The sequence below is a fragment of the Asparagus officinalis genome, chromosome 5 (genome assembly GCF_001876935.1).
Source record: "Asparagus officinalis chromosome 5, Aspof.V1, whole genome shotgun sequence".
Lineage (NCBI taxonomy): Eukaryota > Viridiplantae > Streptophyta > Magnoliopsida > Asparagales > Asparagaceae > Asparagus > Asparagus officinalis.
Window position 1 is genome coordinate 126,203,481 of NC_033798.1, and position 14,985 is coordinate 126,218,465.

Genomic DNA, 14,985 nt, shown 5'->3' on the forward strand with positions numbered 1-14,985 from the left:
CTATATCTCATATAACTACAACTATTTATTTGATTGCTTTATGTTGCAGGATTTAACTCAATATACTCTATAATTCCTACCAAACCTCAAAAAATTGCAATAAGATATCAATGTAAGATTATCATGCCAACTGGTAGGATCTTCGCAGTTCCTACATCAAAGAGGTATTCGGTATCCCTGGTGTTTGTGATCAAACATGAAGCGCATACTTTTTTATATCCTTTTTTTATCTTTTAGATATTATTAAAAAGAAGGATAATGCTAAGAAGAGTTTGATGGTTAAATCACCTAATATTGAATTTAAAATTTTAAAATAAAAAATATCAATGCACTCATTTGGCAGTTCGACTTGTTCTTTTTCTCATTTTATCTTAGAATATTATAAATAAATAGGAACATTATAAAAGGAAAAATGATGGTTAAACTATCTAATTTTAAATTTTAAAATTTAAAATAAAAGTCATCCACCCCCTTATTTTGTATTTCTTTTAATTTTCAAACTATCTGAAAAAACTGCAACTCATATTATCTAATTCTCAATAATCCATATGCTATAAGTCATTAGAATAAGCCATCTGTATGCTAATATCCATACTAAAAATAGATTACATATGAAAAATAGAAAAGAAGAAAGTAGTTAAATAAAATTTTGTACAATTTGACTTAAAAGCACATGCATAGACTAAAGAATAAACCCGTAAAGACCAAACGATCCATATATTAAAAAAAAAACTCCTAACCTTCTAAGCTGATCATATGAGTTCAGTTCACTCTACGCACTCTGTATTACTTATTTTTCATTTAAATTTCACCTGTGCCAGCGTGGACAAAATGCTTGTCATAACTTAAAAAAGAAAAAAAATATCGCATGGAAGTCAGAATTTTACTAGAAAATAAGTAATTATGTCTGTGCCTCGAGGATGAAGCATAATGGGCCTCATAGAGTGCGGGCCGAAGCGCAATATACCAAAAAACACCAAGCATCAAAACTCAAAGTTTCCTTGGCTAGAGGAGGAATAAATAAGTAAATAAATAAAAACTCAAAGAGAGCAAGCGTACAGCTGAGATCTTTACGACATCTCCAACAGCTTCTCTAAATTTTTTTCTAAAATGGGGAAGCAAAAGTCATATTTTCTAAATTATTTTTACACCAACTCCAACAGCTTCCCCATTTTGAAGAATCATTTTTTTCCTCCAAAAATTTGGAGAATGCTGCAGATTTGGGAAAGCTTCTCCATTTTTTCTCCTCCATCCCTATTTTAGAGAATGAAATGGGGAATCTGTTGGACCAAAACCTAACTAAATTCTTCAAAAATGGGAAATAGGGAAGCTGTTGGAGATGATCAGCGTTGGATTCGCTGGGAGTAGTCCTGATCCATTAACATCATATAGTCATAAATAATCACCAATTATTACGAGCTCGCTGAGATCTTTAAAGGGTAGAATCACTGGGAGTAGTCCTGATCCACTGTATAACATCATATAGTCATAATTATTCACCAATTATTACGAGCAAATATAGATGATAGAGAGCAACATAGATAATTAGTATTCGTCACACGTGTTAAGTAAAGTGGAAATGCAGGAAGTTTATGTAAGTTTCATCATCATCATCATCATCATCAAGTTTATGCAAGTTTTCTTTGCCTTCTAAGCTTACATAGTTAGGTCCTAGTAGGGGTGACCATTGGGACGCTTTTAGGCTAGGCTCAATCCAACCCTATGCAAGATAGGTTCGACTCGGCCAATTACAGTGGCAGGCCAAGATGGGTCGACCTCAACAAATGCGAGCCAGAAACTCGCCTCGCCCACTAGGCCCAACGAGCGAGCTGGGCCAGAAAATTGATGATCTAACATGTTCGTGCCGTCATGTAGGCTCGCATTTGTGGGTACTTATTTTTTCCCTCTTTTCTTATTGTTTGTTGTAATTTATTTTGTAATTGCATTTTTCAAACTAGCGGAACAATTATCTGTTGCCCATGGATATAGGCTTTGCTCTAAACCACATTAAATATCAGGTTTACAATGTTTCCCTCCATCATCATTGTATACAAATATAAAATTTTACTTAATAACATTATTTTTCTATTTCTTACAATGTTTCTCTCTATCACCGTGTGCAAATATAAAAATTTACTCTCTATCATTGTGTACAAATATAAATTTTAATTAATAAAAGTATTTTTCTATTTCTTATAATCGTTAATTTTTAGGTTTTCCATTTACATATAACTTTTAAGAGTTAAACAACATTCAAAAACTATTAAATCACAATTTTAGAATTAAAAAAAAGGAAAATAAAAAGACATAAGTGAGCCTACGAGCCAGCCCGTGACATGGATTTTTCATGTCTCGTCAATCGTCATGTTTGTTCCCGGGCCCACAAATGGACTGGGGATGAGCTCTAGGCCAAACGAAGTCGGCCCGCGGATCCTGCCGGGCTTGCGGGACGAGCCAGCTGGTGCCGCCGGCCACCCCTAGTATTGTAGATTCAGGGTTTGGTGTGTGGCCCAAGATAAACATCAAATAGGACGAGACATATAATTATAAAACAGATTAAATTGTATGATAAGTTTATTAAAGACACAACTCAGTGTCATATAGGTTCCAAGCCTATAGGCTATTATTATAAACGCTAGTTGATGTTTACTTTTCAATCTTCAGGTAGGCAGAGGGTCTGCCTGCTATTTAGGGGTCTGTTCGTTTGCAAAAAAAAAAAATCCGGAAATTTCTTGCCACCTCAACTTTTAAGAAATGAACAAGTGTCACATGTGATTTTGTTTTCAAGAGATTTTCATTTCTCATGTTTGTTTCGTTTTTAATTTTCGAGAAATGAATCGCCACGTAGGCTGCCACCTCAAACTTTCAAGAAATGTGTTTTCACACCAAATTGGGCTGAAAACACTTGGAAATGTCCCATCTAAGAATTATTAATTAGTAAAATCACTGTTGGAATAGTGTAGAATAATAAAACATAATATTTAATAGCCCCATTTCCCATTTCCGATTTCTTGTTCTCAAACAAACAAAAGAAATAGAAAACTGGGCACTGTTACTATGGAGGCTTTTTTTATCTGTTTGTCTGACTTGGCATTGAAATGTGGAGTTTTCTTTGCGAAACAAACCAAAAAAAAGAAATCTGAGAAATGTGCTTGAAATGTATTAAAATCATTTCAAGGATGAGTTTTCCATTTCCCATTTTTGTGTGGAAATAACCAAACAGGTAAGTGAATTATACTAACTTCCTCGTTGGGCAAGTAAAAAAAAGCCTATGTGATCATATGCTCATGCAAAATAGCCACCGTCCACTTCACCCGGAAAAGTGAAGTGATGTTTCTACCATGGGGGTTGGAACTTCAGTTTCGAAATTAACGGTGCAGTGAGGCACTGGGCCGGGTCAGCCCACGAGCCTGTTCGCTTGGCCAGCTCTTGGGCTCCGCTCAATCCGGGTTAGCGCGGGACGGATCCGATTCAGCTCACTAGAGTAGCGGGCTGTAGAACCGTGCTGGGTCGGCTCAAGCTAAATGCGAGCCAACAACCCGCTCGGCCCACAGGGCCTAACGAACGGGCTGAGTGTTGTATGAGCGGGATGACTCCCTTGTCTCTGCCGGTAACCTCACATTTAGTTGGTAGTAATATATTTTCCCTTTAAAGTTTATTGTAATTTCATTTATTCTTGTATTTTTTAACTAGTGGAACAATATTATGCTACTCATTGATGTAAAATTTGCTCCAAACTGCATTAAATCTCTGTGTTTGTGATGGTTATCACTGTGATTTTACACAAATATGCAATTTTACTTAATAAAATTATTTTTAAATTTTTGTAATCATATCATTGTTAGTTTGCTATTTACATACAATTCTTAAGTATTAAACAATATTGAAAAAAACCTATTAAAAATAGTTAAATATTATAAAATAACAAAATAATAATAATAATTAAGTGGGTCAAATGAGCTAACCTGTGTCATAGCTCATCCTGCATGATTTTAAGGTTGCGAGCGGTTTGGGCTGAGCTTTAGGTTCGAGAACAAGCGGCAAAACACGGCTCACTCAACTCCGTGGGTCAGGCTCGCCTTGTCACTGAGTAACCGCATGGCTGGCCTGACAAGGACAGAGTGAACACGGCTCGTTGGCCTACCCTTGCGCAAATCACTCTACGCGTAATGTTTCGCTTAGGGGTTGTTTGCCTACATAAGGGGGAAGGGGAAATCTTGTCAAAAGTGTCAGTTTTTAGAGGCGTTTTTGTAAGAAAGTCTGTCAAAACTGACACTTTTGACAGGCTTTCAACTCACTTCCCCCTCTAAAAGAGGCAACCAAACGTGTCCTTATGAGATTCCTACATGATGAAAAGTCTACTTTTTCAAGATTTGTCACGTATGATTCTCCTTATAGATAGATACTTGTCTAAAGATGTTGTCCACTTCATAAGAGTCACTTTTGCCTCAAAACGTATCTCCCTCCTCGCGTAAAAAGTCCCTTTCCTCGCCTTGGATTAAAGAAAGAAACCAGCAATTAACTTCTACTCCGCCTACAACATCCGCACACGTGCCTTTCACACGGTAGCACATTATCCCTCCTCCATCACGGCTCCATTTAGCCTTGCTTGACCCCTCACTGTAATCCAAAGCATATGTTCAAAAATGTGGGCCCCGAGCCTCTGACGCTTCCAAAAATCCAACGTCAGCTTAATTTTGACGGTACTAGAACTTCTCAAAAAAAAACCCCCAAATATAGAATTATCTTTAATTAAAAATTAAAATGACGTTTAACTGAATCTTTTGACATGATAACGTCACAGTAATTAAACACAATTAATTAATTAATTAATCAATCCCCGTGCACTCTAAGCCTCAATCGGCAGTTACACTCAGCGGCGCACATTAGCATTAATACACAATTAAGAGGTAAAAAAATTAGGAAAGAAAATTTTTCTTTCTCTCCATCTCAATCTGATCAATCCTCAAAATTCACTCTCAAAATGTAAGAACAAATAACAAAATTTTCAACCTCGCTTTAAGATTAAAGAAGCACAGAGAGTTTATAATCACAAATATACGTACACACACAACGCAGATCTTACAACTGCATCTAACTGCAGGCGACACCAACAGTCACCGGGACCACCGCCCTCTGCGTCTCCGGCGGCGAAGCCGGCAGCCTCGACGAGAAGTTCCGGCACCGAAACTCCTCGTCGGCGAATTCAAGGTCGTCGCCGTTCCCTTCATCGAAGTTGAGCGCGTAGCTTAGCGGATCGTACCTGAAATCGGCGGACCTTGATCTCGGGGAGATCGTGAGCCTTGGATCGGATCCAGGTGGAGGATGATCGGATCAGCGACGGCGGCGGATCGTCGGCGACGGAGGAGCTGAAACAGCAGGAGAAGCAGACCGAGGAGCGGATCTTGTGCTTTAGGGAGGACGATGAGGATTCGAAGTCCATTGACGAAGTTTTCTTTAGGGTTAGGGTTTCGATTGGAATTCCTTGGATTAGGGTTTTTGGAGGAAGAAGAAGAAGAAGAATAAAGAGAGGCGATTTGTGTGCGGTGAAGAGGATGTGTGGGGGGCGATATTTGTAGGGTAGGGGGAGGAAATGACGGCAGAGGACAGCGCGGGCTCAGAGCGTCAAAAGAGATTTTTTTCGGGATAAGACTACCCTTCGGTTTTTTAGATTATGCACAGAAATTAATGCAAATCAACGGGGCTCATGAGTTATTCATTTCTCTCTATTTCTCTTATCTCTTATAGAGTGCTCATGGGCACTCTATAGAAAAACTGTAAAAAAAATAAAATAAAAAAACTAGTGTGCCTAAAGTTATCTTTATCATATTTTTAGGCTAAAATATAAAAAATGATGGGAGTCTGATAACACCCTGCCTCTTAAGTGAGTGTTTGTTTCAAATCCTATAATTTTAGGATATGAATTTCACTATGGGATTTAAAATCCATAGGTAATTTGTTATGGGTTGGGATTCCTAACTTTGTTTGTTTCAACAATATTTTGGGATTTGGAATACTATAATTTGTAATATTTTTTGTTTGTTTTAAACTTCTTGGAATTTGAAATCCTTAATTTGTCTAACACTTTTAAAATCCACCCCACCTCCCACCCAAAAAAGAGCATTTCACAAATCCTTAAATATAATTCTTTTTTATTATTTAGGGATTTGATATTCTAAAATTTGTTTTGAAACAAACAAGTTTTATATAATTCTAAAACCCAAAAAAAAACCCACTTTTTGATCCTAGAATTTGAAATCCCACCCAAATGCCAATTTTTTTTTTTAAAACAAACATCCCCTTATAATATCTTAAAGCCCCTTAAGTTAGACAACCCCTGACTTTCAAAATATCTGAAAGCCCCCTAAGTTTAGATATTATCAGAAACTTCCTTTAATTTTAAGATTTTTCCAGGAAACCCTACTAAAAACATGAATCCTAATTTTCCGTGTCTGACTCTTCTCACCCGGACCATTTCCTTCTAATCAAGGGCGAAAAGTAAAAATAAATAAATAACTTACTTTGCAATAGAAAACAACAACAAGAAAAATATCGAAAAAAATAAATAGCTAAACAATCATGCCGGCAATCTCTCAATCTTTCTTTTGTTCATCAAGAAGCCCGCAAAAATCATCTCTCAATCTCACCAAAGATCTTCACAAATCCGGAAATTCTCTAATATTTTTGTTTCTTCTCTACTTCTTTTTACAATACACATGTTATTTTGGTTCTCTTACTAAACTCTAGAGTCTACACTTAGAAGACGCATACTTATAAAGTTAAAAGCGCTAAGCAAGAATTCTAATTTGTAAAGATTACAGTCTAGTAGTCCTTTTCCATACTCGATTATTACTGTCTTATATATTCTTGATAGACAAATTCTTTGCATAGAAGAGATGCACATATTTCACAAATAAGCTTACATCTTTCAATCTAACATATTTACAAGCTAATATCTTTCCCCCTGAAAATTGAACTCTAGATTTCTCGCGAGATAAAATTTGCGCGGAAATTTCACCCCAGCACCCGTTGTTTTATATCACATCGATGTTAATTACATAGTTGAAAGAAAAAGGAAAATAATTAAATTCGCAAGTAGTAAATAAGAAGTAGGGGCAGAATGTCAAAAAGCCAATGCCATTTCCAAACCCGCGAGCGCGAAGCGGGTAGTTTCGGTTACGGATAACAGTGGCATTTTAGTCAATTATAATGGAAATACATATTTGGGGGTCTTTCAAGAGTGGAATCTACACTTTACGCGGTAATTAAATAACATCTCTCACCCCCCATCCGAGACAGCTCACGGGAGGGCGCCGCCGCATCGCCACGTTCGACGGGGGCGGTGACCAGATCTCAGACTCTTTATAAAGGATAAGGTTTCGTTCCATAGTATTCTTTGTTTGTTTTTGTTTTTTGTTTTTGTTTTTTTTAAATTGCAGGGAATAGATTGCCTTTGAGAACAATGAATGATTGGAGTATGGATATGAGATTTGGGTTGCTGAGGATAATGGTTGGTACGCTCTCCCAAGCTTTGTGTTTATTGTGAATGGATAAACTGTTGGATTTTTTGGTCAAAAATAGCTTTCCAAAATGAGTTTTCAAACTATATATATATTAACTACAAGTACTTTTTATAAATGCTTTGTAGCCTAGTGGAAAGTTAAAATTTTGGTATTTCAAAAGGTCTTTTGTTCGAAGCTTGCCAACGACAAGCCGAGAAGTGTTTTATTTGAATTAATCCCTCATAAGTTCTAGTGGGTCGTGAGCCGTGGGTCGTGGGCCAATAGGTCGGGGATCGGGGCTAATCGGGCTGAGGCGCTAAGTGACGCTTTGTTAGGCGCACTTTGCACTTTGCACGGATGCATCGGGGCGAGGTGGCGCCACAAAGGTTACCTCGCAGGCTGCTTCGCAGCATGCGGACGAGCTGCGTATTCGCACGAGGGTGACCCTAGCGTTCTCATAGTTTGACGAGGTTCGCTCGATTGACGAGGTTCGTATGTCATACGAGGTTCGCATGTCATACGAGGTTCGCCTGTTTGACTATGTTCGCTCGTTCGACGAGGTTCGTTTGTCATACGAGGTTCGCTTGTTGACGAGGTTCGTCTGTCATACGAGGTTCGCCTGTTTGACGAAGGTTCTCGCTTGATCGACGAGGTTCGTATGTCATGCGATGTTCGCCTGCTTGACTATGTTCGCTCGTTCGACGAGGTTCGTCTGTCATACGAGGTTCGCTTGTTTGACGACGTTCGTTTGTCAAACGAGGTTCGTCTGATTTGTTGAGACGTGACCCTCGCGTTTCGTAGCAACGCGTCCATTGATTGCCTCGTATTCAGGAGTTAATACATGCAGCGGTTACAACAGCATTAAGAGCAATTTAATGCATTAATGTTATAATCTTAATTGCCATTAAGAATTGTAACAGTCACATTAATTTCTTGTGACTCTTGAGCTAGCCTTAGAGGCCTATAAATAGCGCCCTTAGGCAGATCTTGGTTAATCTGCTAAAAAGCTGAAATCCTCTCGCTAGCGTGGAACACGAACGTCGCGTGCTGGAATACGAACGTCGATCCTGACGATATTGCTGTTGTGCTGCTGCTGCAGGAACTTGTGCCCATAAGAACTTATCTTAAACCGAAAGGTTTTGAACCGAAAGGTTCTGAGATCGAGGAGATCTTTTGTCTAGACCGAAAGGTCTTATAGATCGAGGAGATCTTGTCAATACTGGGTTGGTGCATACCAGAGTATTGCACTGCTGTTCCTGGAAGCAGTTTGGCCTTGGGATCCTTGCACCGGAGTAGGCCAAATATTGCTTTAAGCACACCGTTTCTATAACGCACAGCAGTTAACTGAAAAAAATTAAAAATACAGCACATCTAATTCTCAGTTTCATTCCAAATTTATCATCAATTTCCAACATAAACGAATTCCTTCTTTTTTTCCACCTTTGTAATCTTTATTTTAAAGTTCACTAAATCCCGGTGAACTTTCAGAGTTTTGTAGTAAATCCCCATAAACTTTCAAAATCACACTACACGTCTATATGCTTTCAAAATACCATTTTATGTTGTTTTTTGTTCTATTAATTTATGAGGGTTATCTATAAAACTCAGAAAGTTCAAAGGCGTTTTCTGCAATTCTAAAAGAGTTCATAGGGTTTTTGGTGTGATTTTGAAAGTTTATGGGATTTACTGCAAAACACTAAAAGTTCAAGGAGGTTTAGTGTAATTTAGTTATCCTAATCTTTTTATGTAACATTTTTTCTTTAAAATAGATTTATGGATGGAATCAAATATGTATTACTATATCAAAACATTTAATCAAAAGATGTTTCAGACACCTAGTAGCACCTAGTGTCTAGGTACAGTAAAAAAAAGATTCATTGCAGATGCATTCTCTATAGAGAGGCACTACAGGCACACTCTCAGACACAGACACACCCTCAGTCACACTCCCTCTCTTGTCACAGTGCACTGAGTCTCACATGAGATTTTAAAAAAAATCTCATGTGGGGCTCAGTGCACTGTGGCAAGAGAGGGAGTATACCTGAGAGTGTGCCTGTATCATTTTTCTTCTCTATATTGGTTAGCGTTTGTACTCTCCGAACCCACGCTAACTTTATTATTATTTAATTTAACAAGTTAAATGAAAACTATATGATAATAAGTTATTTTGTTGACATCATTTTAAGTGAAAAATTACAAAAATATTGGATAAAGAGTCTTTACTCTTGAAGGATTTTAATTATATTAATGATATTTGTTTCATTCTAGACAAATTTTTACAGGTCAAGAAATTTGTAGACAGCTGTAGAAATAAAATTTAGCTAGAGGCACGATTGCATTAAGAAAAAGATTTGTTTTGCCATTTTCAAAACTCTTAATAAAATTGGACACATAATTTAGACCCAATAAAATCTCTCAATACCTTGTCAATTCCATTAATATCAACAACCATAGATAACTCACAAAACAAACAAAAGATTGAATATAATGTGTTATACCCTAAAAATTATCAAAACCAATAAGAGTTGCCACGTAGTAATTAACTGGTCGACTCCTAAAGCATCTGCAAGCACAACTCGAGTGATAAGTCAGCCGACTCGCCTCGCAATCTAAATCCGAGATAAAAAGCGTTTCTGACCCGGACTCTACTGGATGTCCGACTCTAAGACAAAGAGCACTCTCCAATCGGCGATACAACGCGTCTCGAGCAGTGGAATGACTTGACAAGCGTCATCAAAAGTCATATTGTATTTAATGAGTGTATAGTCAGCAATCGCACTCTGCCGTCTAGTCGCCATCAACAAGTAATGCAACATCAGTCACAATGATCTTTCAAGCTAGAGCATTCAAAGCTCCTTGGACACTCCTTTACTCCAACAGTCTCATCACTATGCAAAGATGACTCGACCAATCAATTATCGACACATGTAAAGTAGTGTCTGAACCAAAGCTATACACACTAGGCTAAATTTACCGATGTGCTCCCGTAAACCCTCTACAAATAATGGTGATCTCCACCAAACCAATGTACACAATTTCATACACAAAAAAATCAACAAGACTATATTCTGTTTTTCTCTTCAGATTCACTAGAAACAGTCACTGACTTGAGTGTCGGAGGCCACGTCGAAAGAAACAATCTCCCATGACTCTAACCTTTGTTAGCCGTGTAGCGAAGTACAGATCAAGGTCCTTAACTAAAGATTAGCCATCAAAGGTGATTAATGGACCCATAAGTAATGTTTTACTTTTCCTGAATCACATATCAATCTTCTGACATAAACATAATGAGAGAGATGAGGGAATGAGGCTGCATGCCTGAAACTTCTGTTTGAAGTCATGCAAAAAAGAGAAAAGTTATGGATTCAGATGCTCTCCAATTATGTGGTAATTAGAGAAGGTTCAATCCTCTCAATTCTTACCACCTATCTCAATTCCAATGTGCGAAATCACGCTACCCATTAGAATTGGACTCTCTTCAATTACCATGTAGTTGAAAAGGATTCGGATCTTAAAAAAAACTACAATTAAATTTGAAGTTAATTCTCTCACGCCACTTCATAGGAAGTAATAACAACAAAGAATATAAAAGGCAAGGCAAAATATCTATAGAGTATGTTGACTCATCAATTAAACAAAGAAAATCAAAAACGTTCTTTACCTTCTTACCTGATAATTAGGCTCATGCTGAAGGAAGTTGCTGACGCTGATGAGTTAAACGCGCGCAAGACAGCTGATGAAAGAACTTTCTTAATTTTTAATTTTGTTTTGGGGTTAAAATGACAACAAATATCAAAAGAAACAGCCAAATGCTAGCTATAGTTTGTTAACTTTTGGATATCCGACGTCCTTCGTCTTTTAAGGCACCAAAGACTTCACGTTTTGGTCAAGTTTAGACTAAACAATTTGGGCTCATACTTCTTATTGGAACCGAACCATGAAATATAGGGTAAAATCAATAAAGAAAAGGGGAAAAAAAAAGGTTTGCGACAGTTTGATCTGAAATATAATCCAAAAGGAGATACCAAATCCATGAAAAAATAATATTTGTAATACACTAGTGTGATGTCAACTCTTAAAAAAAAAGTTCCATAATATTTTAAGGCGTGGTTGATAATTCATTTTGAGAAGTGAACACGTAAAAACCTTTTTGTTCATAAATTTACATCAAAGACATAAGGCCCAAAAGACACTTATCTTTCTTTGGGCAAAAAATTAGAGAACAAGGCAGAGCCTTCTACGGCCCAGGCAGAGCCTTCTACGGCCCATGGGCCTTCATACAAACACACGTTATAGCGCGCACTTTAGCGCAAAGCATCATGAGAGCCTCCGCAACGGCTAGTTTTTCTGACCGTTGGCAGAATCTGTTCACCAAAAATTTAATCCTTCAAAACCCCAACAAACCCCCATTTTAGAACCAAATAAAATAAAATCACAGTGGACATCAAAGCTTCCCTCAACATCAAAACTCCTTCAGCCCCCCAAAGAGAACAAACCCCCAAAAGAAGAAAGAAAATCAAAGGGAGAAAAAATAAAAATAAAAATAAAAATAAAATTAAAGGAAGAAGATGGTGTACACTTACACTCCAACATACTACTCCTCATTCCAAGACACTCTAACTTCTCTCTGCAAGTCAATCCTTCTTCCTTTCTCTCTCAAGAATCGGCGGCTGCCCGGAGATCAGAAGTTCGCCAAGAAGCAGTCTGATAACCTCAAATGGCAGCAGGAGAGCTTCCACAAGATCTTGAACTTGATTGGGTTGAACAAGGAAGGGATTGTGGCTGATGCCGAGGTATTGAGGTTTCGGTATCATCTTCTTGATACTCTCATTGCATCTCCTAGTGAGCAGGAACCAGTTGGGTTGATCAGAGATAAGCTGCTGTTCTTGCAGGTAAATCTGGGTCCTTTAAATAAAAAATAAAAAACTCTTCTTGATCAGGGGATCATGAATGCAAAAGGGTCAGCTGCATTTGTTGTGTTTAATCATGTATAAATTACTGTTCTTGCTTGGATTGAAGGAAATTAAGTTTTGGCGTAGATAATAATTGGGTTATTAACAAAATTTTAGTTATATTCACTTGAAACAGAATAAATCGGAGCTAAGGGTGAAATTTTAGTTATAAAGCTGAAAAAGGGTAATTGTCGAAATTCTATAGGATAATTTGAAATGGGCATCATTCACAATTTTTTTAATTTCCGTTGGATTCACTTTGAGTATTTGCTTTTGCCTGTGATCAACATTGTAGTTGTATTCACTTGAAGCAGAATTTGGACACAGAAGATGTAGTTCTTGATTAACAAATGATAATAATTTGATCTTTGATCATATAAGTTCGTTCTTATTGTTATTTGGATTTATAGGAAATTAAGATTAAATATGAAATTTAGTTATATTCACTTGAAGCAGAATAATTAGATGAAGTTTCGGCTTAATTTATAGGACCAAAATGGGTTGTTGTCAAACAATCTGATCATTTGAAATTGGCATATTCAGAGATTAGCCATTTTCTCCAGATTTATTATTTAAGACAAGTTCATAGAGCTAATTGAGTATTCCCAGTTTCTCATCCTTACTCAAAACTGCTACAATTTTGGTTTTTTTAAACAGGAACTATTCTATGCAAAATGCATCTCTGCTGATGAATACCACTCCTCCAAGAGGCCACTCCTTCAACGCCTCGCGATCCAAGGCGTTGAGCTCGACTGCAAAGATGTAATCATCGGAGATCCAACAGCAACAACAACAAAATCTCAAGAAGATGAAGAAGAAGAACAGTGGTCAGTCATTGAGCTCAGAGACAAAGAAACGCCAACCTCAGCTGAAAAAACCAAAAAACACAAAACCCCCATAAAATCTCTCATCAACTGGAAAAACAAAGACACGAGAGCCAGAGATAAGAACACTGAGACTGCTACCCCTTCAATCCTCATGCCCGACTCCTCTGAAAAGTCCAAACGGAAGCCTTTTCGTTCATTGTTCGATAAAGAGCAGAAATGGAAGTTTGATGGTCTAAAGAAATGGAAGAAAAATAGTAATTGTGATCAAGGAGAGCCTTATCTTTTATCAGAGGACAGATCAGATGATAATTCTTCTTCAGTCAATTGCACTCTTGTTGCTAGTCCTATAGGTGAAGGTCCTGATACAAAGAGAATTAAGAAGAAGATTCATTCGAATGGGGCCTCTTCAGATTTCTTCATTGATAAGGTTTTGGGTGATAACATAAAGAAGGAGCTTTCTCGTATTCAAACTGAGTTATCTGCAACTCATCCAAACCTCAACTTATCGTAAGTTTTTTTTCCCCTGTCAATATTTTTGATTATATACATCTTAGAACTAAACTGTATTTTCTCATATCTTTCTAAATCTTGTTGATAGGGATGATCAAATGGAAGCAATATCGACTAGGCTCCCCGTTGACAAGGCTGACTTGAACAATTTCTTCCCTAAGTACGAGCTTAGTAATTTAACATTGGTTGTCACATATTATGAAGATATATACATATATAGCTATAACTAAGTTTCACGATGTTTTGCAGGTCGTGGTGCGATAAATATGGAGACATTGTGATTGATGTCGTGAAGAAGGAATTCAAAGAACATGTTGGGGAGATGAAGGAGAAGAATGAGAGTGGTTCGACGAGATGGGTGGCTTTTAAAGAGAATGAGGAGAACTATAATCCAAACCTCTTTTTTCGGGATCATGCTGCTTTGAATCCAGGAAGGAACTATGATGGTGGTAGAGATTCTTTTGTGAACAATCCGTTCATTGATGATGATGATCAAAATCTGATCAATGCAGCAAGCAAGAAGGAGAATGATGGTAGTAGAGATTGTTTCTTGAACAACCCTTTTGTTGATGACCAGAATCCTTTCTGGGTTTCAAGGAATTGAGTGATGTTCTAGTGTTGTAATTGTTTGTTGGACCCTTTATTTTTTAATGTGGAAACAGTTTGCACTTTTTATGTATCAGATGATCCAAATGGGTTTTGGATCTAATAATAGTCTAGCTTTGTTTTGATAATTGATTGCATTTGATTCCAACCTTTTCTTTTTGGGGACATGTCAATGTATATTTTATATTTCAGTTGCTCATGCAATGGTTTTACTGGTTAGCTGTTAATTTTCTTAGAGGGAAAATCATGCAATCCAAACAACAAACGTTTCTTAGATTTGTATAGAATCAAACTGCTAAAACTATCCAAATACTACACACCTATGCACTTTGTTAATCTCTGCTTTCCCCAGATCATATGTCAACAGGGGGAAAAAACAACCATTTATATGAAACAGTAAGTGTTGTGAAAAACTCACATCACATTTCCGCAAGGAATGAAAATTTAACTCCATAATATTCTCTCCGCCCACTAACATCTCCATAACCTTAACCATCAACCCCAAAAATATACAAACTATCAACATCAAGATGCAACAAAAATCTCTACATGAACCATCAGATATTATAAAAAAAATTGCATCACGCT

At 37.2% G+C, this 14,985-nt stretch overlaps 2 protein-coding genes across 2 annotated transcripts; one reads left to right on the forward strand and one right to left on the reverse strand.

Moving 5' to 3' along the window:
* Window positions 4,918–5,609, reverse strand: LOC109843649. The gene is made up of 2 exons (XM_020412605.1): window positions 5,368–5,609; window positions 4,918–5,318 (listed from the first exon to the last, which is right to left on the reverse strand). Exons 1-2 carry the CDS (start codon window positions 5,441–5,443, stop codon window positions 5,095–5,097), a joined length of 300 nt encoding a protein of 99 aa, XP_020268194.1. The 5' UTR covers window positions 5,444–5,609; the 3' UTR covers window positions 4,918–5,094.
* On the forward strand, window positions 11,921–14,525 carry LOC109841183. The gene is made up of 4 exons (XM_020410076.1): window positions 11,921–12,394; window positions 13,112–13,788; window positions 13,880–13,951; window positions 14,041–14,525. Exons 1-4 carry the CDS (start codon window positions 12,071–12,073, stop codon window positions 14,393–14,395), a joined length of 1,428 nt encoding a protein of 475 aa, XP_020265665.1. The 5' UTR covers window positions 11,921–12,070; the 3' UTR covers window positions 14,396–14,525.